The sequence below is a fragment of the Neofelis nebulosa genome, chromosome 11, assembly GCF_028018385.1.
Source record: "Neofelis nebulosa isolate mNeoNeb1 chromosome 11, mNeoNeb1.pri, whole genome shotgun sequence".
In the NCBI taxonomy this organism is placed as follows: domain Eukaryota; kingdom Metazoa; phylum Chordata; class Mammalia; order Carnivora; family Felidae; genus Neofelis; species Neofelis nebulosa.
Genome location: NC_080792.1, coordinates 28,212,782 through 28,230,068, shown reverse-complemented (window position 1 = coordinate 28,230,068; position 17,287 = coordinate 28,212,782). Strand labels below are relative to the sequence as shown.

The following is a 17,287-nucleotide window of genomic DNA, read 5'->3' as shown; positions in this document are numbered from 1 at the left end:
CCATACAATATAGTATTCACTAGTTAATAAAATTCCTTTGAAAAGAAAGGTTTCGTCATTTTAAATATGCACATGACTTAGAAGAAAGATATTTAGTGGTAAGACTACTCCACAATTTGGTCTTAAACCACATATATCAGGCAGTCGAGTACACGGTCTACCTTTCCTGGTGTAACAGTATATTACAGGAGGTTGCAGGCAACAGTGTGGCCTAACTAGCCTTCAAAGATAAACACTCAATCGGAACCAGAACATTATGGTCAGATTCTAGCTTCTACTACCTAATCTTGGTCAATTCATTTAATCCGTGTGTGTGTGTGTGTGTGTGTGTGTGTTTTAACATGAAAATAGGTAAAATTTGTTCATCTATTTTTACCAGCTACTTATAAAAATGAAACTAAAGGCATGCCTGAGTGGCTCAGTTGGCTAAGTGTCTAACTTTGGCTCAGGTCATGATCTCATGGTTCATGGTTTTGAGCCCTGCATTGGACTCTTTGCTGACAGCTCAGAGCCTGGAGCCTGCTTCAGAATCTGTGTCTACCTTTTTCTCTGCCCCTCCCCTGCTCACACTCTATCTCTCTTGAAATTAAATGAACATTAAAAAAGAAAATTAAAAAAAAAGAATTAAACTGAAATAAAACACATAGAAAACTATATATTGCTGTGTAAATGTAGAGAACCTCTCTTCGTGTTAACTACTGGATGGAGAATTTTAGGGAAGGCAAGAAATGAATGGAAGAATGGCTGAGCAGCAGCAACAATGTCAGAAGTTGGCTCCTGTCAACTGTTTTATTTATTTTTTATTTTTTTAAATGTTTTTATTTATTTTTGAGACATAGAGAGAGACAGAGCATAAGCAGGGGAGGGGCAGAGAGAGAGGAAAATCCAAAGCAGGCTCCAGGCTCTGAGCAGGGCTTTAACACACGGACTGTGAGATCATGACTTGAGCCGAAGTCGGACGCTTACCCGACTGAGTCACCCAGGCGCCCCGACTGTTTTATTTTTTAAAGCAAATTATGTTCCTTTTTAAAAAATAAATGTTATTTTGAAAGAGGACGAGATTGCATGAGTGGGGGAGGGACAGAGACAGAGAGGGGAAGAGAGGGGGTTGGGGGAAACAGAGAATCCCAAGCAGGCTCCATACTCAGTGCAGAGCCCAAGGTGGGGGCTCATCCCACCACCCTGGGATTATGACCTGAGCTGAAATCAAGAGTCTGAAGCTCAACCGACTGATCCACACAGGCGCCCCAGCTGGCAACTGTTTTAAAATAGCCTCCAGCACAGATAGCTCTTTGGGGGTGAAAACTAAGGGATAAGATAAAGATTGCTGCGGCTCATATTGCTCAGGTAAAAATAAAACATTTAACTTAATGCACTACGTGTGGAAGAAACAAATATCAGTTATCGGAAAAACAAGTTGCAGGTTTGTTTGTTTGTCTTTTAAAGACAAATGATTCAAGTCAGAAATAAAAATATAAGAAAGAAAAAACAGGCTGGTTCTAGACAGGTGTACTTCTCACCCAGGAAATGATACCACGGAGAGCGGAGAGAGCGTAGAAGCAGCAAGTGAAGAGAGGCTCCGGTGCTGGAGTCTTCCACCAGCCTGGCCCAAGGACTCAGAGGCCCAGAGTCCTAGTAAAAAAAACCACAACTCCCAAAAACCCTTGGCCCAGAAGGGGCGGGACCAACGGTGTATGGGCGGGGCCTTCCGAGCGAGCTCGGCACTTCTCTCGTGAGCAGCTTCTCGAGAAGTTGAGGGAACGGCGGCTATGGAAGCACAGGAAGAGAAAGAGGCGCAGGTGATGGGGCGGGAGCCGGGCTTTGCGGCCTCCTGGAAACGGCGTCTTTGGCGACACACTCCTCGCCCGAGCATCTCCTGGGCGCACCATTTTTACTTTTGTCCTCCCCTTGCTCCGCGGATCGATCTTTAGTCCGCCTTGGCGATCTGGGAGCCCGACTCCGCTTACACCCCCCCACCCCCACCCCCCAGAAAGGGCGTTTCCCTTCCTTCCCCGGGCCTCTCCTTGCTGGGATTCGGGCTTGGACAGCGGTTGAAGAGTCCCTTGGTAGGAGATCCCTCTCAGCCGACTGGAGTGGGACTTCCAAATCCAGACCCACCTTACAGCCAAGCTTCCCCGTTCACCGCTGCTTCCTAGTAGGATTTTCACACCTGACCTGATTCCTCGGCCTGCATCCCAACTCTAGGTGCCTCCCAGAACAGCGGGGCTTTTGGTGTGTTGTTGGGGGCAACTCTTTTTTTTTTTTTTTTCCCAGACTTTTCACGTATAAGAAAGCTTGAACACCTTCATATTGAGCTTTAAAATGATCCGAGTGATGCACATTATTAGCGTATACAGCTTTGTAGCTTTAGGAAAATATGGATTGTTTTATGGTAATTTTTTTATTTGTGCTTGCTCACTTTTGTCTCCTGACGTCTAGTATCTATCTCCGTAAAGACAAATTATAATGTAAAATAAATAGAACATTTCTACAACACATTTTCTTTGCTTCTGATCACTTCTTTCGAATATTTGCTTCATGCTTTTACAATAAACAAGGTTTATAATCTTTGCTTTTCTTTTAATGGTTAGGTTGCTGCGTGGTTGAAAAAAATATTTGGAGATCACCCCATTCCGCAATATGAGGTGAATCCTCGGACCACGGAGATTTTACATCACCTTTCAGAACGCAACAGAGTCCGGGACAGGGATGTCTGCCTGGTGATAGAGGACTTGAAACAGAAAGCAAGCGAATATGAATCAGAAGGTGAGATTAGTAAGAGTTTTGAATGAGGTAATAACTCGAGATGACTACATTTTATATATAACGTTAAAGTATACAAGCTTTAATTTAAGGTAGACTGCTTGTTAGTTTTGCTTCTTTATTTTACCCAGATTTGCCTCCCATTCTGTTACAGCAACTTAATAAGCAATAAATTTCATTATAATATAAATTCAATTGGTACTCTGATAGCACAACAGTAACCCCTAAAACATGAATCTAAACGTAGCCTGACATACAAGATGCCTGTGGTTTTTCACTTACATATCTTTTTGATCTGTTTCCCCGTCTCCATGATTTAGTTACAGTGAGCCATTGGGACATCTGAGGTGGCAGCCATGAACTATGAGACTTGCACAAGTCACACTATTAGTATGTATGCTACGCCTGTGTAGCTTGACAGAGTGTATTTGGGAAACCTGTTGTTTTTATAATACTAACCACACATTAAAAAACAATTGATAAAAGTCTTTCTATGGGTCAGAATATACAAAAGAGGAAAGAATTGAGACTTGCAATTGCCCTGTATTTAACTAACTTACATGTGTGGCATGTGTTACATTCCATGTTTTGAGTGTAGTGCAATTTATATTGTAATTCTATGTGTGGGCTTTTTTCCTGCTTTCTTTTAAAAGTTAACATACAGCAAAATTGACTTTTTGTTTTGGTGTACTGCTTTTAGAATATATATTACATTTCTATGACCCAGCAGTACTTTGTATGCATATTATGTTATACAATTGCTTTTTAAATCAGGAGAAAAAAATATGCATTTATACTCTTTATAATTCCCTGGCCACCTTTCCTGGTGTTCATTGTTGTTTTCGTGTGCATTTGAATTATTGTTTGGGGTCACTTGCTTTTAGCCTGAAGAACTTCCTTTAGTATTTCTTATAAGTCAAGACTGCTGGCAACCAATTCTCTCAGTTTTTGTCTATCTGGGAGTCTTTATTTGCATTCATTTTTGAAAGATAGTTTTGCTAGATGTAGGATTCTCTGTTGACAGATTTTCTTTTAGAACACTTTCCACTATGTTGTCCCATTGCTTTCTGGCCTCCACTGTTTCTGCCAAGAAGTCAACTGTTAATCTTATTGGGGTTTCCTTGTAAATAACACGTCCTTTTTCTTTTGCTGTGAGAACAAGATTGTCTCAAGATTGTCTCCTTATCTTTTACTTCAACATTTTTACTTTGATATGTATGTTTGTGGAGCTCTCTGCATTTATCCTACTTGGATTTGTTGAGTTATTCCTTGAATGTGTAAATTATTGTTTTTCAATAAATATGGGAACTTTTCAGGCATTATTTCTTTGACTATTTTTTCTGCTTTTTCTCTTCTGTATGACCATTGTACATATGTTGATGTGCCTAATGTTGTTCCTCATTTTTCTGAGGCTCTTTTATTTTTCACTTAAAAAATTTTTTTTTATTTTAGAGAGAGAGAGCACACAAGCAGGATAGAAGGGAGAGAGAGAGAGAGAGAGAGAGAGAGAGAGAGAGAGAGAGCTCCATAGCTCAGCAAGGAGCCCGATGTGGGGCTCGATCCCACAACCCTGGGATCATGACCTGAGCTGAAATCAGGAGTTAGACATTCAACCAACTGAGCCACCCAAGTGTGCCCACTCTTTTCCTCTCTGTTCTTCAGCTTCCATAATCTCTTATCACTTTATCTTCAAGTTCACTTATTATTTATTCTGCTACTTCAAATCTATTGTTTGTTTTCTCTAGTGAACTTTTCATTTTAGTTATTGTACTCTTCAACTCTAGAATTTCCATTTATAATTTCTATCTCTTTTTGATAGTCTCTATCTGATACAACATTGTCCTTATACCTTTTGTTACTTCTTTAATCGTGGTTTCCTTTAGTACTGTGAACATATTTATTATGGCTGTTTTGAAGTCTTTTTCTGACAAATCCAATATCTGGTCATTCTGACAGGCAGTTTCTTTTGCTTACATTTTACTATGGGTCATGCTTTGTCGTTTTGCATGCCTGTATATTTTTTGTTGGAAACTGGACATTTTAGGTAATGTAGCAACTCTGAGTACTAGTCTCCCAACACCCCCAGCGCCCCAGAGCTTGTTTTCATTGTTGTTTTCTTATTTACTTAGTGACTGACTGCTTTTAATGAAGTCTATTTACCCCTGATGGTGTTAAGCCTCTGATGTTGCTCCTCAGGGAGGCACAGACTTAAGTATTCCCACAGTCACTCTGGGATGTCAGTGGTTTTGGGGACTGTCTTACTCTCTTTCATAGACCACATCCAGGTGTAAAATTCTGGTAATTGACAGCTGATTATTGTTTTCAGCAATGCTGTGGGACATAAATTGTTCTACAAGCTAATTCAATCAAATTCTGGCACCCTTAAAGGAGTAGTTTTACAGGGCAGTGTTTGATATTTGTTGTGACCCAAGGATGGCCCCTCCTAGATGTCTTATTTTCTGGTTCTCCCATGTAAACTAACTAGCCCGCAGTTTGACTCTTCTCCCAATTGCTTTTTACTATAACTTCCATTGTTTTCGAGAGTCTCCTTAGGCTTGGACTTCTCCAGGCTCTGTTGCAAATGAAATCAGTTCCTTTGGGAAGATACTGGGCATTATCTCTTCTATGGCTTGCTTCTTCCTCTGCACAAAAACCTCTGAGCCAGTGATCTGGAGGTGAGGGTAGAGACAATAGCAAGCTTTTCTCCAAGTGACACCCTAGTGTAGATGCTGAGTGCTGGGTGGACGGGGGAGTACAGCAGACTTAGGTCCTCTTGACTTGACTTTCCTGGTCTGAAGTCACCACCTCATGAGCTGGTGCAAGGGCCCTCAGGGCCCTGGTATTCTCAGCATGGTAGATGCTCACCCACGGTAGAGCTTGATACTAAGAACAGTGGCTGGGTGGGGGAGCCCACACCTCTCATCCACATTCATCTAGAACTTAGTCTCAGCAACAGAGAGCTGGTGGCAGGATGAGAAACACTGAAGTCCTATTCCTCCCGGAAACAAAGCCCTCTGGCTGGGAGCTGGGGGCAGAGGGATCCCTGTGTTCTTGACTACAACAGTCTGGAGTGGAGTCTCTGCCTCCCTGAACTGGGAGAGAGAAGGAGAGAGTGGTTTTGGTTTACATATCACAAACTCACCTTCCTTACTGAATTGTCATAGATTTTCTTGAATAGATGTTTCTTCATTTGCTGTTTCTTCTTAGGACCATTTCCAGAGGCTTTAAATCATTGTGTTTTAGTTCTGGTTTTGTTTTTGTGTTTGTGTTTTTACATGGTTGGGTGTCTTTGTTTGTTTGTTTGTTTGTTTACAATTTTCACCACTTCGACTGGACAGCAGGTATGCAGAGCTCTTTGCACTGGTAGGCTGGAAGCCTTAACTCCTGGTCTATTGATTTTTTTTTTTTAATATTTTATTTTTAAGTAATTTCTACACCCAACATGGGTCTCAGACTCACAACCCCAAGATCAAGAGTCACGTGCTCCATCAAGTAAGCCAGACAGGCACCCCTGGTCTCTTGATTTTTTGACAAGGGTAACAAGACAATTCAGTGGAGGAAAAAAATAGCCTTTTCAATGACCAGTGCTGGGCTAACTGGATATCCACATGTACAAGAATGAGGTTGGATCCTGCCTCATACCATATGTAAGAATTAACTCAAAATAAATGAAAAACCTAAATGTAAGAGCTAAACCTAAAACTCTGAAGACAGCATTGGTGTATATCTTTATGACCTTGAATTTGGCAATGGTTTTGTAGCTATGAGTCCCTAAACACAAACAACAAAAGAAAGAGTAGATAAATTGTACATCATCAAAATTAAAACTTTTGTTCTCAAAGGACACCATCAAATAAGTGAAGAAAACAACCTACAGAATGGGAGAAAACATTTATAAATCATATCTGATAAGGGACCTGTATCTACAACATATAAAGAACTCTTACAACTCAATAATAAAAAGACATATTACCCAATTAAAAATGGGAAAGGGATGTGAATATACATCTCTCCCAAGAAAATATAAAAATGACCATTAAGCCAGCATTATTAGCCATCAGGGAAATGCAAATGAAAACCACAATTCCTTTTCACACCTATAAGGAGGGCTATAATCAAAAATAAAAATATTCGGGTCTTGAGTAACCATTTATTAAGTTCTGTGAATGACCACTATGCAAAAAAAAAAAAAGACAAATAATAACAACTGTTGGTAAAACAAACAAAAAAAAATTTGTTGGTAAAGATACGGAGAAATTGAAATCCTCATACACTTCTGGTGGGAATGTAAAATCATACAGTCCCTTTGGAAAACAGTCTGGCAATTCCTCAAATGGTTAAAACATAGTTACCATATGACCCACCAGTTCCACTTCTAGGTATATACCCAAATACGAAATGAGAAAAGACAGAATGTAGATTAGTGGTTGCTAGGGCTTCATGGGTTGGGGAATTGGAATAGGATGACTAAGAAATGGTGGGGTTTCTTTTTGGGGTGATGAAAATGTTCTAAAATTGATTGTATTGATGGGTATACAACTCTGTGAATATACTAAAAGCTATTGAGTTGTATACTTTAGGTGAGTGGGTTATATGGTATATGATAAGTTGTCATTAAAGCTGTTAAAAATTAAAGTAAAACAAACATCTTAGTCACCATAGAACTCTTATATCTTTTCAGCCAAGCACCTTCAAGACCTTCTCATGGAAAGTGTGAATTTTTCCCCTGCCAATCTGTCTGGCGCTGGTTCTAGGTACCTGAATGCTTTGGTTGACAGTGCAGTGGCCCTTGAAACAAAGGATTCCTCACTAGCTAGGTAATTCTTGTGACTGTTTTCATTTCTGTAATCATAGGTACTGTAAGGTCTCAACTAAGGACTTTTTGTTTCACTGGGTAATTCTATATAGGAAATTAACAATAAATCCCAAAACACTGAATTTACTTAATTCCTTCTTATCATTGCTAGTAAATGTATGTATTTAATTCAGATAAACCTGGCATTGTTTAAATTTTAGTGTTTTCTTCTTTCAGGATTAGGTTTGTGAAGGTTGCTTCTCACATTTGTTTGGAAAGAAATTAGGTAACACTTACATTATTCCCCGTAAACAATAAGAAAAGCAGTAGCCTAAATTATCTTATTCAGGGGCACCTGGGTGGCTCAGTCGGTTAAGCGGCCGACTTCGGCTCAGGTCATGATCTCGTGGTCCGTGAGTTCGAGCCCCACATCGGGCTCTGTGCTGACGGCTCAGAGCCTGGAGCCTGTTTCATATTCTGTGTCTCCCTCTCTCTGACCCTCCCCCGTTCATGCTCTGTCTCTCTCTGTCTCAAAAATAAATAAACGTTAAAAAAAAATCTAAATTATCTTATTAAGCATAGTGAATTTTGGTCATGTCCCTGCCCTACTGGGTAGAGTAGATTACGGACCTTTATTCTTTGTGACAGGTATTCCACTTATGTAATGACATTATTCTTTCTAGCAACCCTAAGAGGAAACTAAAGCTCAGGAGAGGTGTATTAAATAACTTCTCCAAGCTGGTAAATGGCAGATTTGGGATTCAAACCCAGCCTGACCCCAAAGTCCATGTGATTACCGTTGGTGGCCGTATCTCAGCTAGGACTACCACTATAACTTACAATCCGAGAACTGTATAGCTCTTCTACTTAATTGCCCATATAAAACTTGGAATTTATATATATTCTCATGAAGTAGTGTTTCAGGTATAAGAACATAAGAAACCTAAACTTGAATTCAGTCAATTCAGCAGACACCAAATACCGGTTATACGCTAGGCATATAGCTCTGCTCTGAGGAAGCAGAGATGAATAGGATAATAATTGGCAGCAAGGACAGTCTCTGCTCACAGTCAAATAGGGGAGATGGGTATGTAAAACTATAGCATAGAGTGACACCTTTAACAGTATAAGAATGTACAACCTGTTGATAAGTAGTACAGAGAAAGGGGTAGTGAGTTCCAGAACCGGAGTGAATCTTATTTGAATTTTAAAAGACGAATTGAAATTTACCTGAAGAAGAGCTTTCCAGGAAATGGGAACAGCATATAAAAAAATACAGAGAGGAGCACCTGGATGGCTCAGTCAGTTGAGTGTCTGACTTCAGCTCAGGTCATGATCTCATAGTTCATGAGCTTGAGCCCCATGTCAGGCTTTGTGCTGACAGCGTCGAGCAGGCTTTGGATTCTCTCTCTCTCTCTCTCTCTCTCTCTCTCTCTGTCTCTCTGCGCCCCTCCCCCAGTCGCGTGTACGCACTCTCAAAAATGAATAAACGTTAAAATTTTTTTTAATTATTAAAAAAATGCATACAGCATGATTACAGAAGAATCCACATTAAGACAAAATCATTGTTAGAAATGAGGAATAATTATCATTATTGTCCTTAATGTCCATTTACGTGACCAGATCCTTTTTTTAGTTTTATCCCCGCAGTGAATGATTTGACGTCTGATCTTTTCCGTACCAAATCCAAAAATGAAGAAATCAAGCTTGAATTGGCAAAACTTGAAAAAAATCTAACTGCAACTTTAGTGTTGGAAAAATGTCTACGAGAGTAAGTAACTGAGTTGAAAGTAGTGATGATGTTTGTTATACAGGCAGTAATAGGACAGTGTCAGATTTAGTTTTGACAGTAGACGGGATTTAAAACAACACATTAGAAACTGGAGTCCATACATGGTTTTCTAAGTAAAAAATGACTTGGGTGGAAGTAGGGATTGGGTACAGACTTTCACCTTTTACTTCATACTTTTTCTTACCATTTTTTCTCTTTTATAAATAGCCTGGGGTTTGGGGCGCCTGAGTGGCTCAGTCATTTAAGTGTCCATCTTCAGCTCAGGTCACAATCTCACGGTTTGTGAGTTCGAGCCCCACATTGGGCTCTGTGCTGACAACTTGGAGCCTGGAGCCTGCTTCAGAGTCTGTGTTTCCCTCTCTCTCTCTGCCCCTCCCCCTCTCACACTCTGTCTGTCTGTCTCTCTCTCAAAAATAAATAAACATGAAAGAAAAAAATTAAAAATAATTAAATAGCCTGGGTTTTATAATTTTGAAAATGTATGTGAATTTTTCTTTTTAACTTATAAGCCATGGTGCAACCTAAAGTCACATTATATTTGGTTGCCCCAGAGATTAGATGCTATAGATCAGGAGTGTGGATATGCACAAGTAATTTGGTGGTGTGTAAATTTATTTAACAAATATTAAGTATGTATATGCAAGGCACTGTATCATGTCACATTTAGGAAAGAAGGCTTTGAGACTTCCATAATTCAAATTGCTTTAGGATATATTAAATCACTTTTTTAAATAGCAGGTTCACTTTCTCCAAGAATAATTGGCATAGATTAATCTTAAAATTACTTAGTATTCCATGAGAAAAATCCCAGGTGGCAACATGGAGTGGAGAATGAATGACCTGGGAGAATACACCGTAGCTAGTCCGGGATATAAAATCTGTAGTAGAAAGTAGCAAGTATGTTGTCTACTTTTGGCTAATCCAGAGTATTTTTTTAATAATAATTCCACTGAGGAGAAGAAAATGTTTTCAACTCTACTTTTTTTTTTCAATATATGAAGTTTATTGTCAAATTGGTTTCCATACAACACGCAGTGCTCATCCCAAAAGGTGCCCTCCTCAATACCCATCACCCACCCTCCCCTCCCTCCCACCCCCCATCAACCCTCAGTTTGTTCTCAGTTTTTAAGAGTCTCTTATGCTTTGGCTCTCTCCCACTCTAACCTCTTTTTTTTTTTTTTCCTTCCCCTCCCCCATGGGTTCAACTCTACTTTTTAAAGGGATCTAAAGAAGGCAGAGTTGCATCTGTCTACGGAAAGGGCCAAAGTTGACCATCGTCTTCAGAACATGGATTTCCTAAAAGCAAAGTCAGAGGAGTTCAGATTTGGAATCAGAGCTGCAGAGGTTTGTACAAAGGACTGAATATATTTAGTTCTTTTCAGACTTCTTGTCGACCTTCATCCTCACAACTAGACATATGCTTACTTTTTTACAGATAAGGGAACTACAAAGAAGATAGGTCACTTACCCAAGGTCACGTAGCTGCTTAGCAGTGGATCCAGATTCAAACACAGGCAGCCAGGCCCCAAAGCCCGGGGGCCCCAACTCTTAGCGCTGAACCCACCTTGTCACAAATCTGTGACTGTTTGAAATGACCCACATGCAGCATAGAACTGCTTAGATGCGTGTGGTCTTTCATCTATGATTTGTAGCTTCTCTTTACTGTGTTATATGATGAAAATATGTCACGATGGTCACTTTGAAAATACTTTTTTTCACTAAACTCCCTTTTTTGTAATTATAGGAGCAACTTTCCACCAGAGGCATGGATGCTTCTCTGTCTCACCAGTCCCTCGTAGCGCTCTCAGAGGTGAGCCTATTTTAACCCAATTTAGCTTTCTTTAGAATCTTAGCACACAATCTGCCTTTTCATTTGCTTCTTTTTAGAGAGCTTTATTCACTATTGACCTGTTTTTCTTTACCTCTGTACTTTATGTTCACTAGTATTTATACCTTTATTACGTGGTTAGCTGTATCTATCCTCACATTTGTTTGGTTTCCTTTATTTACTACTATATGCCAGAAACTCTTTGATAGAGTCCGTTATTTATTATTGATTTATTTATAAAATACATTTATTGAGGGATTATGTGCTAACCATGTAGGTCCTCTTCTTCTCTTTCCATGTACAGTAAAAATGCAGGCCCCAAAACTCATATAGGATGCATTTCTAGGTTTTTAGGTTGTGTAAGTGTTTCATGTATTTTGATAGGAAGAGGAAGAAAGAGGGGGCTTTGTTTTATTTTATTATTACTTATTTATTCTTAAGATTTTTTTATACTTAGATTTGGGAATCTAAAGTTGACAATTCATAAGTATGTATTTGAGATTCTAATTGTTCCCTTACATTCTGATTCCTCTTGATCACATTGTTCTGTCTTCCTAGACAGCATATTTAGATCCTAGTCTTTTTTTTTTTTTAAGATTTTATTTATTTTTCATTTCTTTTTAATTTTTAAAATACTTATTTTGAGAGAGAGAGCAAGAGAGCAAGGGAGGGGCAGAAAAAGAAAGAGAGAAAGAATCCCAAGCAGGCTCCATGCTGTCAGCACAGAGCCTGACATGGGCCTTGAACTCAGGAACCGTGAGATCATAATCTGAGCCAAAATCAAGAGTCAGGCGCTTAACCAACTAAGCCACCCAGGTGCCCCTTTAAAGATTTTAAGTCATCTCTACACCCATTGTAGGTTTCAAACTTAAACCCTGAGATCAATAGTTGCATGCTTTACCAACAGAGCCAGCAGGTGCCCCATTTAGATCTAATTCTTAATAAATGGGAGTATAACTTTTCTATTTTAAGCATCTAATAAGGATTGTTTCCATTGGAAGTGAGTTTGTTATTCCTGTATCTTTGAACCTCATTTAACACATTGATACAATTTGATATATTATTTAAAATATCTTAATGTTAACGCTTTATTATGTTTTATTTCAGAAATGAGCAATATTTAGTTGCATTATGAATATCTCTATCACTCTGTGACTTTTGGATTTTTTTCCACCCCCAGAAATTGGCAGAACTAAAACGACAGACAATACCTTTGAAGAAAAAATTGGAGTCCTATTTAGATTTAATGCCGGTAATTATTTTTATGAATTAAAAAAAGTCGTCGCCAACTTTCCCCGGGGGTACTAACTGATCATGAAAATACTGGGTTCATGTTTAAGGCTTTCAAGTCTCCGCTGAGTTTCAGTGTTGTGTGTGCACTGGATACACTCTGTAAGGTGTTTTGCCTTTTGAAAAAGATTGTTACGCTTTTTCTCCTTGAGTCCTAGTTGAAGCAACATAATCTTTCCTTGTTTTATTTTTCTTTAAAAGAATCCGTCGCTTGCTCAGGTGAAAATTGAAGAAGCAAAGCGGGAACTAGTAAGTACTTCCAGTTTTTTTCCTTCCTATTTTTTTTCCTTCCTATTTTTTTTCTTTCCTATTTTTTAAAAATAAAGGAAAAAACACTGATATGGCTACAGCTCCTTCCACCCTTCTTTCCTTCCTATTCCAAGGTAAACCACGGTCTCAAAGCTGTTGTGCGTCATTACCATGCGTTTTTTAATACTCTTTTGGATATGTGTATGTGTTTCTTTGCATAAAAAATATATAGTGACCTTTTATGTCTTTTACATTTTCGCATAGATTTTCCTAATTGGAAAAGGGGGGTTGCAAGACAGAATATTCTTTTTTTTTTTTTTTTAAGTTTATTTGTTTATTTTGAGAGAGACAGACAGAGCAAGCAGGGGAGGGGCAGAAAGAGGGAGAGAGAGAATCCCAAGCAGGCTCTGTGCTAACAGCGACCCGGGGCTCAGTCTCACAAACCATGAGTTTGTGACCCGAGTTTAAATCAAGACTCGGATGCTTAACCAGTTAAGCCACCCAGGTGTCCCAAGACAGAATATTCTAAGCAAATGAATTAACAAAGGTGTATGAGCTGGAAAACGGAGGACTTTTCCAAGCTTTGACAAGTGATGCGGCCCAGCTGTTTAGGGGTATGCTGTGGACAATAGGACTAAAGAAGGTCAATTGGTTTATGATATAAAGGACCTTAAATATAAAGGGAGTTGAACTTGGAGGCTGTTTGGGACCACTGAACATTGCTGTGTGTTTCTTAACTTTCTAAGCTAAAGAGAAATGAAATGTGATCAGAGCTATGCTTTTTGATTAGGCCAGTTTTTAGGAAGATTATTCTGGAATCAGTATATAGGGTGGATTAGAAGAAGGAGAAAGAAAACTGCAGAAACAGTTGGTGTATGTAGACCAGGTGAGAAGTAATGAGAAAGTGTCAAGGAGAGAAGAAAAGAGGTGACGTGAGAGATGTTGAGGAAATGCATTGGTCAAGCAGCAGAGGTCAGAAAAATGTGTTCATGTGTCTTTACACTGATACACTGATTCATCTCTCTAAAGGGTTTTTCCCCCTTGAGATGTTAACTAGAATCAGGGGTCTGAAAACTTTTAGGGTGTGGGAATGAGGGGGGCGAGGTAAAAACAAGGAATGTCTAAACACATATTTAATATTTATAATTGTATTTTTTTTTTTTTTTTTAATTTTTTTTTTCAACGTTTTTTTATTTATTTTTTTTGGGACAGAGAGAGACATAGCATGAACGGGGGAGGGGCAGAGAGAGAGGGAGACACAGAACCGGAAACAGGCTCCAGGCTCCGAGCCATCAGCCCAGAGCCTGACGCGGGGCTCGAACTCACGGACCGCGAGATCGTGACCTGGCTGAAGTCGGACGCTTAACCGACTGCGCCACCCAGGCGCCCCTATAATTGTATTTTTAAAAATTTCTGTTTTAATGTTTTTCTTTTTTGCTTCCCTTATTTTAAATAACACTAGAAGTTAGAGGACCTGTTTTATATCCTTATTTATAGAATTTATGGTGGTTCTTTCTTCCTTTAGGATACCATTGAAGCTGAGCTTACAAAGAAAGTAGATATGATGGAACTGTGACCAGAGTCCAGTAAGCTTCATCGTCCCTAACAAAGTAAATTGAATAGGACTTGAAAGAATTGTTTCCTCTCCTATACCTTAACAATTTAACACCTGTATAATAATGTCACTGTTGATGGAACAGTGGTTTCTGGTTGTGTATTGCATTTCTGTGCCCAAATACACAGTTTTCATATTACAGACTGTTGTGGGTTTTCTATGTTGCTGACAGTTAAGTGTCCCTCGGTGGGTCTCTTTGGTGAACATTATGACAGTTGTCATGCAGTCACTTGTGAGGCCAACTAAGTGAAGAGTTCTGTAACTCTTCTGTAACTTACGTTTCTCCCCAGCCCTCCCTCTAGGGTTTTGCTGCCTTCCTTCTGATCAATCACCTGCCTACCTCCAGATGTTAATATATGCAGGAATTTAGTTGAAAGAGATGACCTTTTAAATCAGTAGTAGAGAGACAGATAATTCAACCCATGGTGCTATATCCTTATTTCATGCCTTATGTCAGGATAATCCCAAGGATCAAAGATTTAAATGTTAAAAAAAAAAAAAAAAACAGTAAGAGAAATCAGGGAAACGCTTTAATGTTTTGACTTTTAAATAATCATAGAGTCAATAACAGAGGACCCAAATCCAGGAGCCATAAATGAAATGATAGAATTATTTGAAAATTTGGATTAAAAAATTCCTACATGGCAAGATCTTTTATAAGTAAAATCAAAGGCCGTTACAAACGTGGTATAGGGAAAAAGAAGGAGAAAGTTTTCATTGTGTTCCTTTTTGTACTTTGAAAAATTTTGTACCATGTGATTAAGAAGCAACAAGTTTAATTAAATTTATTTTATTTATTTATTTTTAAAGTATGATCCTCTGTCATGGCTTTTTTTTTCTTTTAATATTTATTCATTTTTTGAGAGAAAAAAGGAGAGCGCAAGTAGGGGAGCGGCAGAGAGGGAGGGAGTCACAGAATCCAAAGCAGGCTCCAGGCTCTGAGCTGTCAGCACAGAGCCCGATGCGGGGCTTGAACCCACAAACTGAGAGATCATGACCTGAGCTGAAGTCATCCACTCAACCAACTGAGCCACCCAGGCACCCCAGCAACCAGTTTAATTTTTAAAAAAGAGAAAAATGAAACAATGAGGGGTTTTGTTTTTGCAATCAGTTCTTTTTTTAATGTTTATTAATTTGTGAGAGACAGAGACACAGCATGAGTGGGGGAGGGTTAGAGAGAGAGGGAGACATAAAATCTAAAACAAGCTCCCTGGTCTGAGCTGTCAGCACAGAGCCTGATGCAGGGCTCAGACTCACAAGCCATGAGATCATGACCTGAACTGAAGTCAGACGCTTAACCAATTGAGCCACCCAGCCACCTGCAATCAGTTTTGTTTTTTTTTTTCAACGTTTTTTATTTATTTTTGGGACAGAGAGAGACAGAGCATGAACGGGGGAGGGGCAGAGAGAGAGGGAGACACAGAATCGGAAACAGGCTCCAGGCTCCGAGCCATCGGCCCAGAGCCTGACGCGGGGCTCGAACTCACGGACCGCGAGATCGTGACCTGGCTGAAGTCGGACGCTTAACCGACTGCGCCACCCAGGCGCCCCTGCAATCAGTTTTTTTAAAGGTTACCTAAATGACCTTAAAAATTTCCCACTCCTGGGGCGCCTGGGTGGCGCAGTCGGTTAAGCGTCCGACTTCAGCCAGGTCACGATCTCGCGGTCCGTGAGTTCGAGCCCCGCGTCAGGCTCTGGGCCGATGGCTCGGAGCCTGGAGCCTGTTTCCGATTCTGTGTCTCCCTCTCTCTCTGCCCCTCCCCCGTTCATGCTCTGTCTCTCTCTGTCCCAAAAATAAATAAAAACGTTGAAAAAAAATTAAAAAAAAAAAAAAAAAATTTCCCACTCCTTTCCCACAAATATGTGGAAATATACAAAAGACATTTGTATTTCCTTTTTTGAAAACTGTCCATATCATTTAGCCATGTAGGTATAGTGATTTTGTCTTTATCTTAACAGTTTATAAGAGCCCCTTGTATATTAGCTAAATTAATCTTTTGTGATTTGCACTGTAAATATTTTTCCCAAGTTTGTCATTTTTCTTTTGACTTAATTCCAGTGTTTTTGGTAAGGCAGCTTGAATTGATTGTGGAAACGACCACAGTAATTCTTCTGTCCCTGGGCACTCACCCGTTGTATGGTGACTTTGCTACTTCTCCCGTCCAGAGATGAAGTCTGTATCTCTACCTCTTGGCTTGGCCTTGTGATTTGTTTTAGACAATGAGACAATAGCGAATGTAACAGAAGCAGAGGATTAAAAGCTGTGTGTTGGAGCTTGCCCTCTCTTATGGCTCTGGAATTCTGAAACCACTACATAAAGCAACTTGAACTGTTGGCAGATGAGAAGCTACATGGAGCAGAAACAAGTGATTCCAGCCGAGCCTTGCCCCCACCCAAGACAAGCAGGCTGCCAACTGCCAGCCATATGAATGAGGCCTTCTTAGACTGTCCAGCCCCCGTCAAGCCACCAGCAGGCAGCAGAGATCAACCAACCTGGCCTGGGCCAGAAGCCCACAAAGTCAACCTATATATCATGAGAAATAATAAATGATTGTTATTTGAAGCTTATTTTGAGTTTTGGGCTGATTGTTAGCTGCGGTAGCTAATTGGTAAAAAAAGTAGCTTGTGAAATTAATGTTCAAAGTAAAAGGAGAGCAAAAATATACACTGTAAGAATCAAAGAAACTTAGGACCAGCATAATTTTATAAAAACAGTAATTATATTATTTTTATTTTAGTTTGTTAATGTTTACTTTTGAGAGAGAGAGAGAGAGAGAGAGAGAGCACGAGTGGGGGAGGGACAGAGAGAGAGGGAGGCACAGCATCCGAAGCAGGCTCTGAGCTGTCAGCACAGAGCCCAATGTGGGGCTTAAACTCACAAACCGGGAGATCATGATCTGAGCCGAAGTCGGATGCTTAACGGACTGAGCCACCCAGGTGCCCCTAATTTTTTTG

The 17,287-nt window shown here is 39.7% G+C and overlaps 1 protein-coding gene across 2 annotated transcripts; it reads left to right on the top strand.

The window, feature by feature from the left end:
• The first annotated feature begins 1,679 nt into the window (after positions 1-1,679).
• Positions 1,680-16,900, top strand: HAUS1 (HAUS augmin like complex subunit 1). 2 transcript variants are annotated; one of them, XM_058692214.1, is made up of 10 exons: positions 1,680-1,799; positions 2,592-2,766; positions 7,445-7,580; positions 9,195-9,329; positions 10,571-10,694; positions 11,095-11,160; positions 12,359-12,430; positions 12,670-12,717; positions 14,243-14,327; positions 16,550-16,900. In XM_058692214.1, the coding sequence occupies exons 1-9, from the start codon at positions 1,770-1,772 to the stop codon at positions 14,291-14,293; spliced, it is 837 nt and encodes a 278-aa protein (XP_058548197.1). In that variant the 5' UTR covers positions 1,680-1,769; the 3' UTR covers positions 14,294-14,327; positions 16,550-16,900. The 2 variants fall into 2 exon arrangements, with proteins under 2 accessions (XP_058548197.1, XP_058548198.1); XM_058692215.1 differs by lacking the exon at positions 1,680-1,799 and adding an exon at positions 2,275-2,392.
• Positions 16,901-17,287: the final 387 nt, after the last annotated feature.

Bases quoted from the DNA above. Each gene is read 5' to 3' on its own strand.
- HAUS1 (XM_058692214.1), top strand. From the start codon at position 1,770: ATGGAAGCACAGGAAGAGAAAGAGGCGCAG. The intron at 12,431-12,669 runs GTAATTATTTTT...TTTCTTTAAAAG, and splicing joins CCTATTTAGATTTAATGCCG to AATCCGTCGCTTGCTCAGGT. The intron at 12,718-14,242 runs GTAAGTACTTCC...TTCTTCCTTTAG, and splicing joins AAGAAGCAAAGCGGGAACTA to GATACCATTGAAGCTGAGCT.